Here is a 25,082-nt window from a genome sequence, read left to right as displayed (position 1 = left end):
ATATGGGTTGACAGTTGAAAAATGTAAAAATCATTTTCAAGGTAATAAATAGATGTCAACACGCAGCTACAAAACAGAACATACACCACAATGGTCATAGGCTAACAGAACATGTCTGAAAATATGTCACAAACACACTTAAATTTCCTTTTTTTTATTGATGTAGGAGAATAGAAGTTTCTTTAGCATTTTTCATGACATTACAGGCTTGATGGAGCTAACTGAAATTATTACTATGGTATAGGTATGTGCACATCATTTAAATAAATTAGGATAATGATCGTATGAGACACAATGATGACATTTCTAAAGGCCAGTTTTCCTTTGGTAATACATGGTCTATCTGTGGATAAATAATGCCCAAATCAGATATTCATTTTTTACAAGGGACGAAACAAAAATCAAGTATGTGAGACCATTTCAGCACAAAAGGCCAACAACCCACACGTTGGGTGCAAATATACATGTTGAAATGGACAGTATATTGCTAAGAAAGGCACCATGTTATGTACTGCAAGTTTTATATACTTCACATATTCTGGTAAAGCCTTCAATAAGGATTTAATCGACCATAAATGTTTCTGCTAATGTTTCTGTTTCCAATGGTATGTGTACTGGAGCTTTGGATTTAGTGTGCAATTTCAAACTGTATTTCATGTTGTTTAGAATGGGTTTCTCTCCTTTGAAACAACCCACTTGGTGAAACATCCAATAATCCTTACCAGGATCCTGTTCAGTAGGCACAAAATGTTACAAAACGTTTTGAGACCGATGAAGTAGCCTACTACCTGAGGCTGAGCGTGTCCAATGAGTCATCTTTGCATTCCGTTTCAAAATGTTTTGCTACATTGTGCCCTATTGAACATGACCTTGTACTGAATCTGTAACATTTAAAGGGATAGTCCACCCAAATAACAAAATTACATTTTTATTTTAGTACCATGTAAAGAAAAGCTGTCCGTCATTGCTGTCTCTCCTTGTCCAAAGACTGCTTGAAGGGTAAGAAAAACAATGTAATTTTGTGATTTGAGTGACATATCCCTTTAAGTCAAAAGGGCTAATTGTTGTTAGCATTAGCCATGATGTCACTCACACTGCTTGCCAGGGTGTGCAAAATATCACTTACAGATTATTAACATAACATTATATACATTCTACAGCATGTCAACTTCAGTTTAAGCATTCAAAACTATAATGTATTAAAAGAACTACAGCCGGTGAGTGTGATTTCGACTGAAACCGTGTACTGTAAGATTGCAAGTATCTTCATTTAATTAAAAGAGGGTCACATAATCAGATAATATAGTTTTGCACATTTTCTCCCTTCATCGTGTTTTGCTCTCTTGTGTTATAAGTAACAAAAAAATAATAAAAATTGAATGAGAAGATATACAGGTATCTCAAGAAATCACATTCATAATGTGGATACCTTGGTCGTCGGGTAGAAAACACCTCGGGGTGCGCAATTGAACTGTGTTTTAGGCATAGAAATATAACTACTAGAACGGGAATCCCCATTCAAAGGTGTCATGATGGGTGGACCGTATTCTAGTATTTCTATGGTTTTAGCAGCTATTCGTCTCCTGTTTTAGCAGTTATTCCTTTCCAGGGACTATGTGTAGCAGCTTGTGTACAATGGTTACACAGTATGTAAACTACCGGAGTGTGTGTGTATTTGTGTGTTTGACCTGTTGGCAGAATTTAATTTACCTCAAACTAGTATTGACCTGGACTTGGCAAGTCTATTATTACAATGAGGGGTGTTTTGTGCCATTGTATGTCCACAATAGTCTCTCAAATGAGAAACTATTATAGGGAACTGATGTGGGTGAAAAACTTGGTCGTGTTGAGGCAACATTCATTTCAAGATGGCTGCCTCAGAAGCTTTGGATAACAGTATGATATTGGGTTCATGTAAGCATTTAACTTGCCCCATAAGCTATAGTCTTATAAGTTAGGATGCCCCACACTTGAACTTTTACTGTACATGATTATGTGTATTAAAATTAAGGAAAAGTTTTCTAGAAGGGTTTTGCCATAAGGCCTATAGGCATCAACAACTTCCTGTGTTAATGAATCAAGACTTATGGGTAAGTTGTAAATACCATGACATTTGGACTGAAAACATGCAGTGCTCATGCAGTTTCGAGATCATAGATCAATCCATTGTCTTTCAGGATCAAGTTTTGCTTGTTTCTTTATATATATATATATATATATATATATATATATATATATACACAACCTCTTACTCAAAGTCTCTTTTTTATACACCTCTCTCTTTATTATACCTTCTTTATTTTCTGTTTCGATTTCTTCAACCGTACTTTAAAAAAAGAATAATTCATGCAATGATATGTTCATGTATCGTCGACATGTATGAAAAATACTATGCTTTTTATCAAATGAATCAACATAAAAAATAAACAGAAATAACCATTATAGTCCCTCCCTGTTCTCCCTCAACCCTCCCAAAATAGAATAAAGAGCTTCTCTGTAAGGTGAGGTTTTTGATTGGTCCATACGACACGGGGGTGTGTCTTATTTTAGCCGTACATGCGGCATGCTCAGGGACTCGGTGCTCCCGACTGAGGGGGGCGATGACATGTTCCCGCTCCCTCTCGCCAGGCTCCTATTGAAACCTGCCAGAGCACTTAACCCCGCCCCAAGCCCCGGGTCTGTCCTCAGTAGCTCTGATGAGTAAGAGGTTGCGTCGGCTGTCCCCTGGGACAGGAAGTCAAAGCCAAAAGCTCCACCTTGAGCCTCAGGGGGGAGAGGGAGGGCGTCCACGTCCCTGTCGCTGATAAAGAGGTCCTCCTCCCCCCAGCCATCCCTGCCGCCCCCTCCCCCAGGGTCCTGACTACTGTGGGAGCCTGTAGGGGAGTCGCTGCTGCAGGGGCTGGGGGAGGAGAGGCTGAGGCTAGGATGGTGGTGGCTATCCAGGGCCCTGGAGGTGGTTGACCCCCCCGGCCCCAGGTTTTGGACGGACATGGACTTGCCCAGGATTCGGTCCACCTGGCTGGGGTTGGAGCTGGAGGAGCAGCGGCCTCCTCCTCCCAGAGCAGAAGAGAGGGGTACCAGGGGCTCCATCTCCAGGCTCGTGTGTCTCCTCCAGGAGCCCTCTGCTTTGGCATTGCAGGGCCGGCCATTGCTGTTCCCACTAGACCCCCCTCTTGGCTGCCCCAGCCTCCCGATTCTGAGGCCTTGTTCTGGGCCTAACACATCATCATCCTCCCTCTCCTCCGGGCTTCCACAGAAGTCACCCACCTCTACCTCCCTCTCCCTCTCGGGCCTGGAGTGACCCACCGTCCGGCTGGGCTGGGGAGGAGGCGGTGGGGGTCTGGCCAGAGTAGGAAACCCCCCACCTCCAGATACACAATTAGGAGTAAGAATAGGAGGTGAGTGAGAAGAACTTCCTCTATGGTCTGGTTCCCCACTTTCCGGCAGGGTATGATGATGATGATGTTGGTGGTGTTGAGGAAGGGGCGACGGACTGAATGAGGAGGGCGGGGGCCCACTGGTAGAAGGCGAGGTGGTGCCAGTGTTAAGGTTGAGGCTGAGCTCGGTGGACGGCGCCAGGATAAGGTGAAGTCCCCGGGACAGGTTTGAGGCGTTGGTGGAGGAGCGGGTCACGCACCCCCTTTGGCCCTCTATCCCTGGTCCACCTCCGGTGCTGCTGACCTGGGTAGAGCAGGTGGAGTGGTCCTTGAAGAGGATAGAGCTCTGGTAGTCTGAGGTCTGCTCCAGCTCAAACAGGGGCAAGGAGGAGAGGGTAAGGGCAGAGGAGGAGCCTTTACGTAGCACATGCCGGTAGATGTCCAACAGGGAGTCTAGCTTCGACTCAATAGACTGGACCTAGAGAGGGATGGATTGAAGGAAGGAAGGAAGGAAATATAAATGAAGGTTAATATTAGCTACACAAAAGAAAGAGTACTTTCACATAATTGGTAATACAAACATTTAACCACATTCAACCATAACATGTTGAATAACAGTAGTTGGTAGCCCTTTACACTCGTACCTGTACCCGTATACAGATTAAAAACGGCAAATTGGGCACTAATGCTTCACAGCACTGTATGGGTTTGGACTGACAGCCGTTCTGAATTTGAGCACAGCGAGCGGCAAGAAGTTGCCCCCATCTCTCCCGGTACTTGGGCAACATTTGCTATTTTTTTGTTCTCTTAGTGAGGGAAATGCTGTAAGTTAAGAGGACTCTATGTACTTTGAAAGATGAGACGTTGAGGATTATTATAATAAATACCACTTTGATGTCACACAAGCAAGCCCAACACCCATGAGTCCAAATGTGCACTTCACATCTCCATATCATAAAACTCATGGCATATACAGCGTCAGCGTCAGCGTTTATGATCACTATGTTTGATGTACAGTTACAAGATGACATAGCGTCATACCCTGGTTGTTCTGAACAGAATGAGCCCGTTTGTTTATTCTGAAGATAATTTACTGCAGCACACGCACCTGAATGCACTCATGACTCCTTTCTATGCGTACCAAAATCACGATCTGGTTCTCTGAATTACCTTGTGAAAGCCTAACACTGTAAGATCGTATATATTAACTTAGCTAGTCATGTTTGCAACAGAACAAGCTTTCAAATCATGCCCACCTGACCCAGACTGCGATTCACTATGGACCATTTTTGGAATGCATAAACAGCAACAGTAATTGTGTGATGACAGGGATGCAGGGTTGTGTTCCAAATGAAACAACTACAAGTGTGCTTGCTCTAGTTCCTCAACGGCACAGCTAGGAGAGCTCAAAAAAGTAACTTATAGTTGAAGACTCTTCTATGAGTCATAAAAGTGTATTGAAATGACTTAGGAACTGTGTACACTTGGAGAGGTGTGTGGCCACTTCCGAGACACCAGTTAGTCCTCTCACTCAAACCCATGTTTTTGTCTAATGTTGCACCTAACCCACATTTTCGAGGAATATTCTTATGTTACTGAATGTCAACAGTGTATTGTTTGGATTCAGTCTTGTGTCATGTTAACTTGTGTACTCACCTTTGGTCTATTCATTTATTTTCCCATTATCTTCAAACTGTTCCCTTTCAATTGCTACCATGGTTATGCATATGCTTTTCATATTTCTTCTGTAAGAAACATTTCAATTTAGCCCTATCCATATAGGCCCATTCCCACAAATGGAAAAGGTTAACCACACATAATTCACCATATTTAATGAACCAGTGTTTAAGTTCATGGAAACGCACTGACCTGCCGTTCCACTTTGCAGACGCGTCCCAGCATACTCATGTCCTCCAGCAGGTCTCCATCAGACAGCAGCTTGTCCCGGATCTTCTTATCCAGAGGAATCTGGCCTTTACCCAGGATCTGGTCCACTCTGGAGGACACAGGAGACATAGTGTTAAAGAGAGGGCACAGAGAGAGAAATGGTGCAGGACCAGAGGATGTCCAGTAGGCAGCCCGCCGAGAAGGAAGAAGGAAGGAAAGAGAGTTAGCCTGTTAGGGCTAGGGGGCAGTATTGACACGGCTGGATAAAAAACGTACCCGATTTAATCTGGTTACTACTCCTGCCCAGTAACTAGAATATGCATATAATTATTGGCTTTGGATAGAAAACACTCCAAAGTTTCTAAAACTGTTTGAATGGTGTCTGTGAGTATAACAGAACTCAAATGGCAGGTCAAAACCTGAGAGATTCCTTTACAGGAAGTGGCCTGTCTGACCATTTATTGTCTTTCTTTGACATCTCATTCCATTACAAAGGATCTCTGCGGTAACGTGACACTTCCCACGGCTCCAATAGGCTCTCAGAGCCCGGGAAAAACCTGAATGTCGTCATTCCAGCCCCAGGCTGAAACACATTATCGCCTTTCTCAAGTGGCCGATCAAGGGACTGTGGGCTTAGGCGCGTGCACTGGCCGCCCCCGTCTTTGTGTTTTTCCCTCTGTTTACCGAAAAGGAGATTCCCGGTCGGAATATTATCGCTTTTTTACGAGATAAATTGCAAAAAAAATGATTTTAAACAGCGGTTGACATGCTTCGAAGTACGGTAATGGAATATTTAGAATTTTTTTGTCACGAATTGCGCCATGCGCACGACCCTGATTTACCATTTCGGATAGTTTCTGGAACGCACGAACAAAACGCCGCTATTCGGATATAACGATGGATTATTTTGGACCAAACCAACATTTGTTATTGAAGTAGCAGTCCTGGGAGTGCATTCTGACGAAGACAACAAAAGGTAATCAAACTTTTGTAATAGTAAATCTGATTTTGGTGAAGGCTAAACTTGCCGGGTGTCTAAATAGCTAGCCCGTGATGGCTGGGCTATGTACTTAGAATATTGCAAAATGTGCTTTCACCAAAAAGCTATTTTAAAATCGGACATATCGAGTGCATAGAGGAGTTCTGTATCTATAATTCTTAAAATAATTGTTTTGCTTTTTGTGAACGTTTATCGTGAGTAATTTAGTAAATTGTTAGTAAATTCCCCGGAAGTTTGCGGGGGTATGCTAGTTCTGAACGTCACATGCTAATGTAAAAAGCTGTTTTTTTATATAAATATGAACTTGATTGAACAAAACATGCATGTATTGTATAACATAATGTCCTAGGGTTGTCATCTGATGAAGATCATCAAAGGTTAGTGCTGCATTTAGCTGTCTTCTGGGTTTTTGTGACATTATATGCTAGCTTGAAAAATGGGTGTCTGATTATTTCTGGCTGGGTACTCTGCTGACATAATCTAATGTTTTGTTTTCGTTGTAATGCCTTTTTGAAATCGGACAGTGTGGTTAGATTAACGAGAGTCTTGTCTTTAAATAGCTGTAAAATAGTCATATGTTTGAGAAATTGAAGTAATAGGATTTTTAAGGTATTTGAAAATCGCGCCACTGGATTACACTGGCTGTTGCGTAGGTGGGACGAATTCGTCCCACCTAGCCCAGAGAGGTTAAAGATGGAATTGGTCCTCTATAAGAATACAACACTTACTGTAGAGGCCATACTGCTCACAAAGATATATTTGGCTCGGTTTACTGTGTCACTGGAGATATGTTGCAAGTGTATCAATATCAACAGCATCCCACTGGACACACACACTGGTTGAATCAACGTTGTTTCCATGTCATTTCACCGAAATGAGTTGGAACCAATGTGGAATAGACGTTGAATTGACGTCTGTGCCCAGTGGGATATCAATACGCCTTTTTTCAAAAGATAAGATAAAACTTTAGAAGGCCAGAAGAAGAGAAGAATGTATTATCTACTACTGGATTTGAAAGACAAAATGGATGACCTTAAATTACAAGCATCGTTTTTATTTATATTTATATATCATTTTATTACGCATTTGGATTTTCAGTTAAGATGTTTATATGAGATAATCAATATTTTCCATGACTCAAGAAGCTCTCGACCAGAAAAATGTCATTTAAAATTTCTACCACATGGTGGCTCACTACTCACTCATTAGGTAAATAAGGCCTTTCATATTCAGTGAAAGTTTAGGGCCTAGATTTAATCAGATCAAGAGCTAACCGGCTATAGCCGACACCCGCATAGCTAATGTTTTGGCGGTGTCGGCGGTGGAACTGCATTGGAGCTGTAAATCGGTGAGCAGCTGCTCTTGTGATCATTGTCAAGAAGCCACACCTCCCCACTTGCGTTAGAAGTTCAGAATGAGAAAGTGTAGACTATATAGAAATAATTACATTCAAATTGAAAAATCATTTAACTAAATAATGAAGATTTCTAACAGCCTAATCGAAGTGTAGATTACATCACACATTCCAGAATTTGAATTTAATGAGAATCCATGCAGCCAATGGCAATGTCTGTTATATCTATAATGCCGGGAGCAACTTGTGGATTTGACAACTCTAACGCAATTCCACCTCCGACACCGTCAAAACATCAGCTATCCGGATGTTGGCTAAAGTGGATCTGATTGAATCGGGCCATAAGTTTAAGAGAAAACTCATTTGACAGGAATGCAGAACAGAAGAAACATCACCAGGAGGAATCTAGAAACTGAACCCATCAACAGTCCCAAGTGCATCCCCCGTGCAAGACATACTGTCAAACTAGACAGGTAAGATATACTGTCAACCTAGACAGGTAAGATATACTGTCAACTTAGACAGGTAAGATATACTGTCAACCTAAACAGGTAAGAAAGATATTTGCGATTTGAAAACCATGCAGTGTTTCTTCTAGAACACAATCAGCTAGTCCACATGCAGGGGATGGGGAGAAAGTCAAGAGGGTGTGAGGATAGGAGAGTGCGTGAGGGGTGTGTGTGAGGAGCGTGAGGGGGTTAACTCTGACCCCTGCGTGGAGTTCTTTCTGCCCTGGCTGTAATACATGGGCAGGGAGGGAGAGGAAAAGGTCTTGGCTCGGCTGCTCAGGGGCTGGGGCCCCACTATCATGTCCAGCCTGTGGGGGAAAGTGAGGACACACACACACACACAAATATGAATGTATGCACACAGACTCGAACATATGCACACTCATATGAAGACAAAGACATACTGCTCACAGTAGTGTCTAAGCAGTGAATACCCATGGGCAAACAGCTGCTAGCTAAGCTTTTTCATGCATTTTATTGGAAGGTGTAAGTTAGAGTGTGACTACGTGAGCACTTTGACCATGCGTGACATTGCATTATTGTTCTCACCGTGTTTGCAGACTCTTGATGCGACACAGCATGTCCAAGTGTCCGGCGGAGTACTGCTCTATGACGTCCTTCACATCGTACGGACGCAACGTCTCCTTAAACTTCTTCTTGGCCACGTGGAACTTCATTATCCTGGATGGACCAGACCAGGGTCATGTTCATTAAATACCAGATGAAAGAACATTGACTGAAACAGGGAGGGACTACATGAACGTATCTAATAAGAAACGCTTGTTTTTGTTTCCCGTTGCGAAACGTTTCACTACGGTGTGTCCTAATGAATGCGACCCAGCACAGGAGGGCATCTCAATGCAGTTCTTAAATCTACCATTAGAGGGAGTCCTCAAACAAAGAACGACATTGACCTAGAGTAACACATGCCAAGGTACTGAGATCTAAAACTATCCAATAGCAACAGCAGAAACAGCTCTTCTTTCTCAACATAAATACATAACCGCTCATCTGGAAAATCATTTCATATTTCAAAAGAAAATATTATTGTGAAGTTGTACAGCGAACGATCTGAGGTAAAATCAGTCTTTACTTCCCTGTTTACTTTAGCTGTGTAGCATGTAAATCTAGCCCTTTGAGAGAGTGTAGAGGGGAGCTTAGTACATACACCTGTGGAGCCTAGGGGCCACATACAACGGAAGAGGTTGAATATGAGAAGCCCTTACTGCCCAATGTCAGGATCAAAGGGGTAAGACTGATGGAAAAGTTATATAGTAATGTATCCACTGGCTAAACCCATGGCGGGAAGTAAGAGAGATTTTGAAGCTGCCTCTCACGGTATGGATTAGGGGAAAGAGTTAGGAGGTTACAATAACAATCAAAAATGTCACGCTAAGGCTCTGACGACATACTTGAGTGAGGGCAGCAGGTTTGTGTGTGTGTGTGTGAGTTTGTGTGTGTGTGTGTGTGTGTGTGTGAGTGAGTGAGTGAGTGAGTGAGTGAGTGAGTGAGTGAGTGAGCGAGCGAGCGAGCGCGTGCGTCTCACCTGACGGCTCGGATGACAGACTTGACGGAAGGCAGCAGGTCCTCCACAGAGATCTCACAGTGACATCCCTTGTCATCACCGAACCCATCCTCAGTGGTCATGTTAGAGTCAGCTAGAGAGAGAGAGAGATGGAGGTGTCGTGTCTTTGGCATAATTAAAACTGAAGACATATTTATCAAATAACTCTCTGTAATTATTATTACGCGATTAAACTGATTAATCATGTAACTGTAATTAACTAGGAGGTCGGGGCACCATATCCCCCTACCTCTGTCTCCCATGATAGAGGAATGTGCCCTAGTGGGCTAAAGCGGCATGGCGGCTTGTTAGACAAAAGGGGGTCGGGGGAGGCTGAGAAGACACTACAGAGTTGATAATTATAACAATTGAAATGCTAAACCTTTGCACATGAACGCTCACTCATTCGGGAATAATTGCAATCAATATACACTGCTCAAAAAAATAAAGGGAACACTAAAATAACACATCCTAGATCTGAATGAATGAAATAATCTTATTAAATACTTTTTTCTTTACATAGTTGAATGTGCTGACAACAAAATCACACAAAAATAATTAATGGAAATCCAATTTATCAACCCATGGAGGTCTGGATTTGGAGTCACACTCAAAATGAAAGTGGAAAACCACACTACAGGCTGATCCAACTTTGATGTAATGTCCTTAAAACAAGTCAAAATGAGGCTCAGTAGTGTGTGTGGCCTCCACGTGCCTGTATGACCTCCCTACAACGCCTGGGCATGCTCCTGATGAGGTGGCGGATGGTCTCCTGAGGGATCTCCTCCCAGACCTGGACTAAAGCATCCGCCAACTCCTGGACAGTCTGTGGTGCAACGTGGCGTTGGTGGATGGAGCGAGACATGATGTCCCAGATGTGCTCAATTGGATTCAGGTCTGGGGAACGGGCGGGCCAGTCCATAGCATCAATACCTTCCTCTTGCAGGAACTGCTGACACACTCCAGCCACCTGAGGTCTAGCATTGTCTTGCATTAGGAGGAACCCAGGGCCAACCGCACCAGCATATGGTCTCACAAGGGGTCTGAGGATCTCATCTCGGTACCTAATGGCAGTCAGGCTACCTCTGGCAAGCACATGGAGGGCTGTGCGGCCCCCCAAAGAAATGCCACCCCACACCATGACTGACCCACCGCCAAACCGGTCATGCTGGAGGATGTTGCAGGCAGCAGAACGTTCTCCACGGCATCTCCAGACTCTGTCACGTGCTCAGTGTGAACCTGCTTTCATCTGTGAAGAGCACAGGGCGCCAGTGGCGAATTTGCCAATCTTGGTGTTCTCTGGCAAATGCCAAACGTCCTTGGGCTGTAAACACAACCCCCACCTGTGGACGTCGGGCCCTCATACCATCCTCATGGAGTCTGTTTCTGACCGTTTGAGCAGACACATGCACATTTGTGGCCTGCTGGAGGTCATTTTGCAGGGCTATGGCAGTGCTCCTCCTGCTCCTCCTTGCACAAAGGCGGAGGTAGCGGTCCTGCTGCTGGGTTGTTGCCCTCCTACGGCCTCCTCCACGTCTCCTGATATACTGGCCTGTCTCCTGGTAGCGCCTCCATGCTCTGGACACTACGCTGACAGACACAGCAAACCTTCTTGCCACAGCTCGCATTGATGTGCCATCCTGGATGAGCTGCACTACCTGAGCCACTTGTGTGGGTTGTAGACTCCGTCTCATGCTACCACTAGAGTGAATGCATCGCCAGCATTCAAAAGTGACCAAAACATCAGCCAGGAAGCATAGGAACTGAGAAGTGGTCTATGGTCACCACCTGCAGAACCACTCCTTTATTGGGGGTGTCTTGCTAATTGCCTATAATTTCCACCTGTTGTCTATTCCATCTGCACAACAGCATGTGAAATCTATTGTCAATCAGTGTTGCTCCCTAAGTGGACAGTTTGATTTCACAGAAGTGTGATTGACTTGGAGTTACATTGTGTTGTTTAAGTGTTCCCTTTATTTTTTTGAGCAGTATATATATATATATTTATGCTCAGTGTGTCGTCGGGATCTTTGTTGAAAAGTTTGTTTCTGATGGAGAGTTTGTTCTCTCTCTCTCTCTCTCTCTCTCTCTCTCTCTCTCTCTCTCTCTCTCTCTGTCTGTCTGTCTGTCTGTCTGTGTTAGGATGGATAGTTCAGAGTGACATTCATTAATTTTGTTATAGAATGGCGGTTTCGTCGGTCTTTGCGTTCAATGATACCGAATTCCTAGCTGCAGACTAGTAATTAATATCAAAGACTTGTTCTTATTCTGTCGGTATCGATAGTCTAAGAGTTTAACCACGTGGTATGGTTAAAGTTCAGAAAGAGGAATGCATGGTCAAACCTTGGCCCTCTCGTTATCGAGGTAAGCTGGTCTGGTGATAGAAACCCAAGGTGGGGGTTTTATTCGGGAGATAGAAAAAGGCTGTCTCATGACACCTGGTCCTGTCTGTGTCCCTGGGGGCGTGCCAAGGACTTAGTTAAGACTCCAAATGGAATTGGAGTTTCCTTCATTAAACAGTCCAAAATCACATTACACAATTTCACAAGCAGTTCCATTCTTATTCATTCATTTTATACAACCATTTAGATGTAAGTCTCATAGCTGAGGCTATTGTATAAACATGATTATGGTAATATGGTCGTATTGTCTCTCATGAGTTTCACAAAATTGTACCAAACGGACCAGTTCGTTGCTGGATTCTTCACCGATCTTTTATACCTTCTCCAGAACATAAATGTCATTCGGTTCTCCAGTTCTGTGAGGTGGAAGAAATTCCTTTGTCTCTTTCTATGAAACCCAATCTGTCTCCATACTGTGGCCATGAGGCAGGATATTCTCTTAGGAATTTACGACCACTCTCACAGAGCCTGGGTGTGGGAGACAGAGGTAGGGGAATGGTGCATAGAAAACCCAAAGAGGGCAACGTCATGACAGAAGAAAAGAGAGTTTGAGTTTTAACATACCTTAATTTTTTTATGATGGAAGAGAGATGGAGGGAAGGAAGGAGAGAGGGAGGAAGGGGAGGGAGAGAGGCAGTGGCGTGCATTCATTGATGCCAGGCTTCCCCAAATATTTAAAAAAAAAAAACAAAAAAAAAAAATATTTCATCTCTCTCTGTGTGTTTTAATAATTTTCCATTAATTCGCAAGTAGCTGAATCTCACCGGAGTAATCATCAGAGCGAGGGAAACAGCACCCTTGTGTCTCAGTATGTGTACAGTGGCTTGCGAAAGTATTCCCCCTTGGCATTTTTCCTTTTTTTTGTCTTACAACCTGGAATAAAAATGGATTTTTGGGGGATTTGTATCATTTGATTTACACAACATGCTTACCACTTTGAAGATGCAAAATATTTGTTATTGTGAAACAAACAAGAAATAAAACAAAAAAAACAGAAAACTTGAGCGTGCATAAATATTCACCCCCCCCCCACCCCAAAGTCAATACTTTGTAGAGCCACCTTTTTCAGCAATTACAGCTGCAAGTCACTTGGGGTATGTCTCTATAAATCTAGCCACTGGGATTTTTGCCCATTCTTCAAGGCAAAACTGCTCCAGCTCCTTCAAGTTGGATGGGTTCCGATGTTGTACAGCAATCTTTAAGTCATACCACAGATTCTCAATTGGATTGAGGTCTGGGGCTTTGACTAAGCCATTCCAAGACATTTAAATGTTTCCCCTTAAACCACTCGAGTGTTGCTTTAGCAGTATGCTTAGGGTCATTGTCCTGCTGGAAGGTGAACCTCCGTCCAGTCTAAAATCTCTGGAAGACTGAAACAGGTTTCCCTCAAGAATTTCCCTGTATATAGCGCCATCCATCATTCCTTCAATTCTGACCAGTTTCCCAGTCCCTGCCGATGAAAAACATCCCCACAGCATGATGCTGCCACCACCATGCTTCACTGTGGGGATGGTGTTCTCAGGTGATGAGAGGTGTTGGGTTTGTGCCAGACATAGCATTTTCTTTGATGGCCAAAAAGCTCAATTTTAGTCTCATCTGACCAGAGTACCTTCTTCCATATGTTTGGGGAGTCTCCCACATGCCTTTTGGCGAACACCAAATGTGTTTGCTTATTTTTTTTCTTTAAGCAATGTTTTTTTTCTGGACACTTCCGTAAAGCCCAGCTCTGTGGAGAGTATGGCTTAAAGTGGTCCTATGGACAGATACTCCAATCTCCGCTGTGGAGCTTTGCAGCTCCTTCAGGGTTATCTTTGGTCTCTTTGTTGCCTCTCTGATTAATGCCCTCCTTGCCTGGTCCGTGAGTTTTTGTGGGCGGCCCTCTCTTGGCAGGTTTGTTGTGGTGCCATATTCTTTCCATTTTTTAATAATGGATGTAATGGTGCTCTGTGGGATTTTCAAAGTTTCTGCTATTTTTTTATAACCCAACCCTAATCTGTACTTCTCTACAACTTTGTCCCTGACCTGTTTGGAGAGCTCCTTGAACTTCATGGTGCCGTTTGCTTGGTGGTGCCCCTTGCTTAGTGGTGTTACAGACTCTGGGGCCTTTCAGAACAGGTGTATCATGAGATCATGTGACAGATCATGTGACACTTAGATTGCACACAGGTAGACTTTATTTAATTAATTATGTTACTTCTAAATGTAAGTGGCTGCACCAGATCTTATTTAGGACCTTCATAGCGAAGGGGGTGAATACATAGGCACGCACCACTTTTCCGTTAAAATTTTTTAGAATTTTTGGGAAAAAGTTATATTTTCATTTCACTTCACCAATTTGGACTATTTTGTGTATGTCCATTACATGAAATCCAAATAAAAATCTATTTAAATTACAGGTTGTAATGCAACAAAATAGGAAAAACGCAAAGGGGGGTGAATACTTTTGCAAGGCACTGTAGCCCATCTATCTGATGTTGTGTGGACCAAAAGAGTATGACATGTTGCGCCAGTATTTTTAATTAACTATGCAAGTCAGTTAAGAACAAATTCTTATTTACAATGACGCTTACCCCGGCCAAACCCTAACCCGGACGACGCAAATTTTAGGCTGACGTTAAGTAGCTAGCTAACTTAGCTGTTTCATTGTTGCCCATGCGAGGAAGTTAGGCTAGCAAGCTTTTTAGCTAGGTAGCCTATGACAACAAAAACTAAAAGCGTACAGTATGACAGAGACATAGACCATTTTTCCAAATTGAAAGAGAGCAGGATGGCATTGGCGTTCAACTAGTCTACAAGTAGGGTGAGTCCAAACTTCTTTTTTTACTTACGCACGCACACGCATACACACACACAGACACACACACATCAGTATAATTTGTTTTTGGTATCTTTAAGTTCGTTTTCAGTGTATTCAGAAAAGCATACTGTTGATTAAATGTTTACGTTGAAATGGTGCTGAAATAACAGAGGCAGTGCTCCTGTTGTCTTTGTGTTTACTTCTAAAACAGTAGTTGTTTAGTAAACTGTCAAACATGAACTCGCTTTAACATGTTGCAGGCAGTGGTGGAAAAAGTACCCAATTGTCATACTTGACTAAAAGTAAAGATACCTTAATAGAAAGTGAAAGTCACCCAGTAAAATTCTACTTGAGTAAAAGTCTAAAAGTATTTGGTTTTAAATATACTTAAGTATCAAAAGTAAATGTAATTGATCAAATATACTTAAGTATAAAAAGGTAATTGGTCAAATCATTTCAAATTCCTTATATTAAGCAAAGCAGACGGCACCATTTTCTTGTTTTTCAAATGTATGGATAGCCAGGGGCACACTCCAACACTCAGACATTATTTACAAAAGATGCATTTGTGTTTAGTGAGTCTGCCAGACCAGAGGCAGTAGGAATGACCACGTGTTCTCTTGATAAGTGTGTGAATTTCACAATTTTCCTGTCCTGCTAAGCATTCAAAATGTAACGAGTACTTTGGGTTGTCAGGGCAAATGTATGAAGTAAAAAGTACTATATTTTCTTTAGGAATGTAGTAAAGTAAAAGTAAAAAATATACATAGTAAACTAAAGTACAGATACCCCCCCAAAAACACCTTAATTAGTACTTTGTATTTTTACTTAAGTACTTTACACCACTGGTTGCAGGCCATATAACTGTTTATTACATGCAATATTTGCTTTGTGGACTTCACCGGACCGACGTTGCTCTCAAGATTTGTGATGAAACAAATGTAAGTGTAGTTTAATTTATTTCACCACTATGTGACTGTTGTCTATTGTTGTCTCTGCCTTATTGTATATCACGGCGACGTATGAACGAATGGGTTACAGAGCAAACAATGCAATTATCCCAACATTGGTTGTAATATGTTTTTACTGGCTTGGCTTCCACAGGGATTTTATCCACCCACTGCTACTGGAGAGGGAGAGAGAGAGACAGAGAGATATAGATGAGAGAGAAAAATGGAAAACCTCTTGTTTTCACAAAAGAGAGTCTACAGTATAGCAGAAGAGCGTGAGGCTGAGAGCTGCCTGGCCTCAGTAGGTATATTGCTAATGGGAAATATTTATCACAAAGACCTGCTGTTTATGAGTGGCCTGAGTTACGACATAAAGCACACCAAAGTGGGGCAGGGGTTAGAAGTGGTAGAGTGCAGATCAAACAAATTTTCCCCTGACCAATAAAAGGTTTTCTATGACCCCAGGTTAATGCTATTTGTAATGTTGCAAGGCAAGCCACCACGGGCCTTTGGAATATTGGTGTGTGTGTGTGTGTGTCAGCCAGCATCAATCTCTGCTCTCATTAATTCAGAAAGTACTGTAGCTTGTTCTTGGCAAAGCCATTTAATCCATCTGGCATACCATATATGCAACAGTCCATTTACCATATACAACATGATTATTGTATGGTTGTGTAAGGTAAGTGTCATATACAGTATAATCATTAGTCCTCACTTTATCCAAAACGTCTCTTACACCAGATTCAGCTGGATAAATTACACATTCCATTTCTATCCATCCTCAACATATCATGTTGGTAATAGTGTTATTATAGTCCACTATTGGTGTAAACCTACTTCATTCTAGAATTTAGCTGGTGTTCCGTTTGACCTAGCTACCTGGTCACTGTGGCTGTTACCCTGCCTTCCTCAGACAGCTGGCTAGGCTGGATAGAGCAGCACTGCAGCCTCTGATAGCCCCTTAAGGCTGCTAAACTACAGCATACCCGTTCCCTTCCCTTCCCACCCACCATCCAGAGTACGGTCCAGAGCTCCAGCCATAACCAAGCCAGGCCGGCCAGCCCCACTAGCCCAAACCAGCGCACCGCAAACAGGCATTAACATTCCTCCTGCTGGGCCTAGCTGGATCTACGGCTGGCTCTATGGTCTGTGCCAGCTCTGGTCTGGTCTGCCCATAAGACCAGAGGTCTAGGAGTAATCCTTCATAGGCTAGCACACAGCGCCCAGCCAGAGAACTTAGGTAAAGGGAGTTAAAGCTAGCATGACATTAATAGTGTGGTTTTAAGTTGATGTAGCTCACCAGTGATCAAAGGATAAGCTAAGTATATCTAAAGATATCATGAGATATCATTCTGAGGATGATAACATGTGTAGAAAGCATCAGGGCAAGATTACAATTTTGGTTTAAAGGCAAAGGACATGTCAACCCATCTCTTACACTAAACGCCCAAATCCAACAATTGACCAATCACGACAATTCATTAGTTCCTCTCACCATCGGCAGTGGAGCGTGATTGGATCTTGAGGCGGAGGGATGGTCTGAAGCGGGTGCGGTCATTGAAGCTCCAGCTCTTCTGGACCTTGGCAGGGCTGGTGCCCTCTGTACCCCCAGCCTCAGTCCCCGGGGACCGCCGGTCGCTCACCGACGTCTGTCGGCTCTTTATACTCTGCCCCCTGGGGCTCGCCATCCGGACACGGTCTTTGAAACTCAACTTCTGGCTGTCATGGGGGATGGATTGATGGAGGGAGAAAGGAGGATGATGGTGTGGAGGGATGGAGAGAGAGAGAGAAAGAAATGGTGTGAGTAGTACAAAGATATACACACGTACTGTATCAAGATCAAGCACAGGTTCGGGGTCGGGAACAATTAAAACAAAATGCAATTGATTGGAGACTTTTTACAGGAGTCTTTCACCATTTCATGAGTTTGTTCATTCGTTTACCCAATTATTGGTTGCTTCACTGCAGAGCAAGGCATTTAAATTAGGTTAGATTGATGGGCCTATTCATAGACCAGCATGCATTGCAGCCTATTATCCAAAATGCATGCGCACAGCAGGCAAAATGCTTCAGCAGGTACCCTACTGCTAGTATGTAATTATGATTCTTTAGCACTCAGCTCACTCCTAAACATGTGACCTCAGCTGGCAAATCTCTGTCTCTCTGACTGGCAGAGTCACCATTGGAGGAGCTACCATAGAAGAGGTACCATAGTGTCATTGTGTCTTTTACGTTTTGGTGATGTGAGTCTGAATGGTGTGAATACAGGAAGTGAGGTAAGAGGCAAGAGTAGTTGATAAAACTTCCAGAATGATTGAAGTTGGTGAAATATCACAATGAACCAGTTAAACAGCATATCTGTTCAGTGGATCTGACCTTCCCAAATAGCACTTGTACAGTCAGAAATAAAGTTGAAGTCGGAAGTTTACATACACCTTAGCCAAATACATTTAAACTCAGTTTTTCACAATTCCTGACATTTATTCTTAGTAAAGATTCCCTGTCTTAGGTCAGTTAGGATCACCACTTTATTTTAAGAATGTGAAATGTCAGGATGAGAGAGAATGATTTATTTCAGCTTTTATTTCTTTCATCACATTCCCAAGGGGTCAGAAGTTTACATGCACTCAATTAGTATTTGGAAGCATTGCCTTTAAATTGTTTAACTTGGGGCAAACATTTCGGGTAGCCTTCCACAAGCTTCCCCCAATAAGTTGGGGGAATTTTGGCCCATTACTCCTGACAGAGGTGATGTAACTGAGTCAGGCTTGTAGGCCTCCTTGCTCGCATACGCTTTTTCAGCTATAAGTACAATCTTTGTCCCCATGTGCAGTTGCAAACCGTAGTCTGGCTTTTTTATGGTGGTTTTGGACCAGTGGCTTCTTCCTTGCTGAGCGGCCTTTCAGGTTATGTCAATGTAGGACTCGTTTTACTGTGGATATAGATACTTTTGTACCTGTTTCCTCCAGCATCTTCACAAGGTCCTTTGCTGTTGTTCTAGGATTGATTTGCGTACTATTGTTTGTACAGATGAACGTGGTACCTTCAGGCATTTGGAAATTGCTCCCAAGGATGAACCAGACTTGTGGAGGTCAACAACAACAAAAAATCTGAGGTTTTGGCTGATTTCTTTTCCCATGATGTCAAGCAAAGAGGCACTGAGTTTGAAGTTAGGCCTTGAAATACATCCACAGGTACACCTCCAATTGACCCATCAGAAGGAATTTTCCAAGTTGTTTAAAAGCACAGTCAACTTAGTGCATGTAAACTTCTGACCCACTGGAATTGTGATACAGTGAATTATAAGTGAAATAATCTGTCTGTAAACAATTGTTGGAAAAATGACTTGTGTCATGCACAAAGTAGATGTCCTAACCGACTTGCCAAAACTATAGTTTGTTAACAAGAAATTTGTGGAGAGGTTGAAAAACGAGTTTTAATGACTACAACCTAAGTGTATGTAAACTTCCGACTTCAACTGTAAGAGTAATAAGAGTTAGTGTACAGTAGGAGAAGTGGTTAAAATCATAAGACAACAGGCAGCAGTTTCAGGCACCGTCCAAAGGAAGCTCAACATTGTTGAAAAGGTAACTCAGATACTCAGAGAACTCCCAGAACCTATATGCAGCCATTTTGAAAACCACCAACTTTCTCTCGGATATCGAATCCATGCATCAAGAATACATTTGTTGTCATTCCCAAAATATCCATGAGTCCAAGCGGGCAGGGGGGATGCTGTGTACCTAGTGTGTTTCCGTAGGGTACACCTCCTCAGTAGCTTCTGCTTACTACTGAGAACCTTACTACAAACCAGAGGAAAGAGATACGGTAAGCAAATATATGTGTTTATCATATACAGTACCAGTCAAAAGTTTGGACACCTACTCATTCCAGGGTTTTTCTTTATTTTTACTATTTACAAAACTATGAAATAACACATATGGAATCATTTAGTAACCAAAAAAGTGTATCATATATTTAACATTTGAGATTCTTCAAAGTACCGACTCTTTGAATTGATGACAGTTTTGCACATTCTTGGCATTCTCTCAACCAGCTTCATGAGGTGGAACCTGGAATCTATTCCAATTAACAGGTGTGCCTTGATAAAAGTTCATTTGTGGAATTTCTTTCCCTCTTAATGCATTTGAGCCAATCAGTTGTGTTGTGACAAGGTAGGGTTGGTATACAGAAGATAGCCCTATTTGGTTAAGACCAAGTCCATATTATGGCAAGAAAAGCTCAAATAAGCAAAGATAAATTACAGTCCATCATTACTTTAAGACATGAAGGTCAGTCAATACGGAACATTTTAAGAACTTTGAAAGTTTCTTCAAGTGCAGTCACAAAAACCATCAAGCGCTATGATGAAACTGGCTCTCATGAGGACTGCCACAGGAAAGGAAGACCCAGAGTTTCCTCTGCTGCAGAGTATAAGTTCATTAGAGCCTCAGAAATTGCAGCCCAAATAAATGCTTCACAAAGTTCAAGTAACACACACATCTCAATATCAACTGTTCAGATGAGACTGCATGAATCAGGCCTTCATGGTCGAATCACCACTACTTAAGGACACCAATAAGAAGAAGAGACTTGCTTGGGCCAAGAAACATGAGCAATGGACATTAGACCGGTGGAAATCTGTCCTTTGGTCTGATGAGTCCAAATTTGAGATTTTTGGTTCCAAACGCTGTGTCTTTGTGAGATGCAGAGTAGGTGAATGGATGATCTCCACATGTGTGTTTCCCACCGTGAAGCATGGAGAAGGTGTGATGGTGTGGGGGTGCTTGCTGGTGACAATGTCAGTGATTTATTTAGAATTCAAGGCACACTTAACCAGCATGGCTACCACAGCATTCTGCAGCGATACACCATCCCATCTGGTTTGCGCTTAGTGGGACTATTTGTTTTTGAACAGGACAATGACCCAAGCCAAGGCTGTGTAAGGGCTATTTGACCAAGAAAGAGAGTGATGGAGTGCTCCGTCAGATGACCTGGCCTCCACAATCACCCAACCTCAACCCAATTGAGATGGTTTGGGATGAGTTGGACCGCAGAGTAAAGGAAAAGCAGCCAACATGTGCTCAACATATGTGGGAACTCCTTCAAGACTTTTGCAAAAGTATTCCAGATGAAGCTGGTTGAGAGAATGCCAAGAGTGTGCAAAGCTGTCATCAAGGCAAAGGGAAGAATATATTTAGATTTGTTTAACACTTTTTTGGTTACTACAAGATTCCATGTGTTATTTCATAGTTTTGATGTCTTCACTATTACTCTACAATGTAGAAAATAGTAAAAAATAAAGAAAAACCCTTGAATGAGTAGGTGTGTCCGAACTTTTGACTGGTACTGTATGTGAACGTCTTTGTATAAGTTATGAATGTAGCTTCTATGAATGTCTATGTATACTTATATAAAGATGTTATATGCCTTCATGTCTGCATATGAATGTTTATGAAATCTAATCTATACAATCGCCACCTCAAACTAAGTGTAGTTTATGGATGTAAATATAACTCATGACAGATTACATAGTCCTTTATGTCATGTATATGAAGGCTTTATAAGCGCAACATGATCACTAGGCATCAATCACACTAAACTAAAGCGTGACCAGAGATACTGTAGAACCACTAAACTTTTTCAACTACTTGCTGACATTTAGAAAGAGCGTGTGTTTGAAAGGTAATTGAGCTCAGTGGAGAGAGAAAATGAAGAGCCTAGGTATGACAGCATTTTTAAAAAGCCTATCATTTGATAATTCAGCCCCACTCCTGTCTCTCATTTAACCATACGAATTCAGCTGGCCGAGAGAGAGAGAGAGAGAGAGAGAGAGAGAGGGTGAGTGAGTGAGTGAGTGAGTGAGTGAGAGAGAAGGAGAGACGGAGAGAAAAAGAGAGAGGGAGAGACAGGGAGAGAAAGACAGGGAGAGAGTGAAGACAGAGAGAGAGAGAGAGAGAGAGAGAGAGAGAGAGAGAGAGATATGGACGCTGAGTCATATGTGTGGAGGACGGTAAACTTTTAGAACAGGCAACCTGTCGGGCACCAGTAGGTTTTCAGGGCCATCGGCATCTGGTTCAATGACACTCAAAAATGGATTGTTATTTATTTATATTTATCCTGCAGGTTTGAGGTGGAGCCCTTGACCATGAGAGGGGTTGTGAATTGAATTCAATAGGTGGAGGATGCTGGAGCTTTGTTCTCTCTCATTCTCTCTCATTCTCGCTCTCTCCCTCCCTCTGTCTCTCCTTTTCTACCGACATGCTTTTCAAATGTTTGGGTTTGCGTGGGATGGATTCTGTCCTCACCCTCTCAACACTAGGCAACACTGAATGTTTCATTTTTTTCCCGATATTCTGTTGACACTTTACACTTAGTTTGGAAATCTCAGCAAAAAAATAAGTACAGTCTCGACACAAACAAATGTTTTAGTGGCCCTCAGGTTTTTAATTCTGTTTTCCACTTTAAAGAGACACACATTCTGCTTTCCCTACTGTTGTGTAACGACAGCTAAGACAACATATTACATCACTCCTAGCTCCCACAGAGAGAGAGCGACAGAGAGAGACAGAAAGAGCTAGAGAGAGGGAAGAGAGAGAAAGACAGAGAGAGAGAGAGAGAGAGAGAGAGAGAGGGGAGAGAGAGAGACAGAGAGAGATAGCGAGAGGGGAGAGAGAGAAAGACAGAGACAGAGAGAGAGGAGAGAGAGAGGGGAGAGAGAGAGACAGAGAGAGGTAGAGAGGGGAGAGAGAGAAAGAGAGATAAAGACAGAGAGAGAGAGAGAGAATGACAGAGAGAGGAAAAACAGAGAGAAATAGAGAAAGACAGAGAGAGCTAGAGAAAGACAGAGAGAAAGACAGTGTTTTCTCTCCCTCATCTATCTTTCCTCTGTAATTTAGTGTCTGTGTCACTCAAATCTTGTTATACTGAAATACACACACACAACACACGACTGCAATAAACACAATTAGTTCTAATTTTAGAGAGAGCGAGAGAGAGAAACCACTGCAATCATTTCCTTCCTGAAGAACACCTAAGGTACGGAGAGATGTAGTGAGAGAAAGGGATGAGGGAGAGAAAGAAAGAAAGAAAGAAAGAAAGAAAGAAAGAAAGAAAGAAAGAAAGAAAGAAAGAGAGAGAGAGTGAGAGAGAGAGAATGAAAGGACAAGAGCAGAGAGAGAATAGGGGAGTGGGAATAGAGACGGAGATCGAGAGTGAAGGAATAATAAAAGAGAAAGAAAGATAAACACTGAAGAAAGAGGGGGGAGAGGCCCAAAGGAGAGGTAAATAATGATTAAGTAATGAACTGCTGGCTGTTTCTATAAATAGATCCATTAAGTTAAGAGCTAGGGCCAACACCTCTTAACTAGCTATCTTTCTGTACAATAGGTCACAGACTGCATATTGGCACTTTCGCTAAATTACATAGTAAATCCCAAATGACACCCTCCTCCCTTGATAGTGCACTACTTTTGACCAATGTCCTATGGATAGAGAGAGAGATTTGGGACACACACACACAGTTCTGAAATGCGGCTGAAAGCATTGACATTTCCATTTTGGTCATTTGGCAGAGCAGACGATCTTATCCAGAGCGACTTGCCATCAGTGTATTCCATACAGGCAGTAGGGAAGACATGACCCCCAACACGGTAGTGCTGATTGTGGATCTGTGCGTCAAGTAGATACACAGAACAAGTAGGAGGTACGCACCTTGTGGACGATTCACCCTGGTCCTTCCTTCAGGTTGAGAAGTGAGAGAGGGGAGAAAGTGAGGAAATATTTAGCAAAGTCTTCATCGCAAACATCATCTACTGCACCAACGAGTAGCGAGATGACCTCGAGGGGTCGTCGTCAAAGGAGATGCTGAGTATTGTAGGCAGCGTTGTGTTGAGCACATGAGCAAATCACAAGCATGTCACCAGACTAAACAGAAACAAGACACACACACACACACACACACACACACACACACACACACACACACACACACACACACACACACACACACACACACACACACACACACACACACACACACACACTCGTCACACACACGCGCATGCATTTCAATGCAGTTTAACTATCCAGGCAAACTCGCTAGCAGTGTGTAGACAGGTGTGTGTTATCAGTGTGTGTGTGTGTGTGTGTGTGCATGTGTATGTTGTCTAGCTGTCAGTAAAGCATGTAGCAGATGGATTCTCCAATATCTCCAGGTTCCACAACATTCCATCTGCATATTTACCGGTCTTGAAACGCTATTGGCAGATAATACCAATGCAGGCACTCCAGATCTCCCAGTCACACAAGGCTATTCCAGCACAGTGGCAGTCCAATGAAACGAGAGACGGAGAAGTGGCCACACATTCAATAAAGCCTGATTGTATCACTTAGACGCTGATTACCGTCAGAAATGGATGGGCCGTGGAGGACGACCGCAAATTCACTGCCTCAGTTGAAAGTGTGGTGCAGACAATCTCAAGTCTTCAGTGAATCTTAGCTAACTGTGTTAGGCCAAAGTTCCAAATGGCACCCTATTCCCTATGTAGCGCACTACTTTTGACTAGGGCCTGATCAAAAGTAGTGCACTACATATGGAATGGGGTGTCATTGAGAACGGGAGATATGTGTTAGCAACAGAGGTGTACTGGGGTATTGTCTACATGATTGGTTTTTAGTCATATTTCTTGAGTTCTTGAGTTCACTACAGTTTGGATGAAAAGGAACCTGGACAATACTGGTCTTTTGATGGCTGTGAACTATTGACTTATAATAACAGAAGACAAATGATAAAAATATAAATGTATTCATTTACAGAAAAGAAGGAAGTACATAAGTGAAATAGTACTTGAGGTAGAGAGGTAGAGGAGATAAGTAGAAAATATGTAGCCTGGTCCCAGATCAGTTTGTGCTGTCTTGCCAACACCTATGGCCATTGTCACACCAAACGTGCCAAACAGATCTGGGACCAGGCTAGAAAAGAAAAGTTAACAGAAATACTTAATTGGAAAAAGAGAAGGGAAAAGACTGCTTAACAGGGGCACAGACACCAAACTCAGACACCAGCTGCCAATGTTGTACCTACTTTGTAGGGCTGCAGGTATGCAACGCCTTCAAATGAGGCTTCCAGGTAGCAATGGAAACCGAGTTCTCATCAGCCGCATAACTACGCCAAACACACTGCATGCAGAATACACAAAAAAACAGGTGGGGGGAAAGAAAAAATAGACAAAAGAGAGAAA

The 25,082-nt window shown here is 42.7% G+C and overlaps 1 protein-coding gene across 4 annotated transcripts in view; it reads right to left on the bottom strand.

The window, feature by feature from the left end:
- Positions 1-138: 138 nt before the first annotated feature.
- LOC106564707 (potassium voltage-gated channel subfamily KQT member 5-like) overlaps positions 139-25,082 on the bottom strand; it is a 131,742-nt gene continuing 106,798 nt past the window's right edge. The window contains exons 8-16 of one of the 4 annotated variants that reach the window (XM_014130980.3): positions 24,926-25,020; positions 23,554-23,580; positions 19,584-19,643; positions 17,336-17,559; positions 9,674-9,785; positions 8,677-8,808; positions 8,328-8,435; positions 5,247-5,373; positions 139-3,855 (exon numbers count right to left, since the gene is read on the bottom strand). In XM_014130980.3, the coding sequence (XP_013986455.3) occupies positions 2,542-3,855; positions 5,247-5,373; positions 8,328-8,435; positions 8,677-8,808; positions 9,674-9,785; positions 17,336-17,559; positions 19,584-19,643; positions 23,554-23,580; positions 24,926-25,020 (2,199 nt within the window). In that variant the 3' untranslated portion in view covers positions 139-2,541. The remainder of the gene's footprint in view (positions 3,856-5,246; positions 5,374-8,327; positions 8,436-8,676; positions 8,809-9,673; positions 9,786-17,335; positions 17,560-19,583; positions 19,644-23,553; positions 23,581-24,925; positions 25,021-25,082) is intronic. The other 3 variants (XM_014130985.3, XM_014130982.3, XM_014130986.3) reach the window with 3 other exon arrangements.

Source organism: Salmo salar, chromosome 12, assembly GCF_965601325.2.
Source record: "Salmo salar chromosome 12, fSalSal1, whole genome shotgun sequence".
NCBI classification, from domain to species: Eukaryota; Metazoa; Chordata; class Actinopteri; order Salmoniformes; family Salmonidae; genus Salmo; species Salmo salar.
Note: the sequence above shows the minus strand (reverse complement) of the source record. Positions and strands in the feature narration are given on the sequence as shown.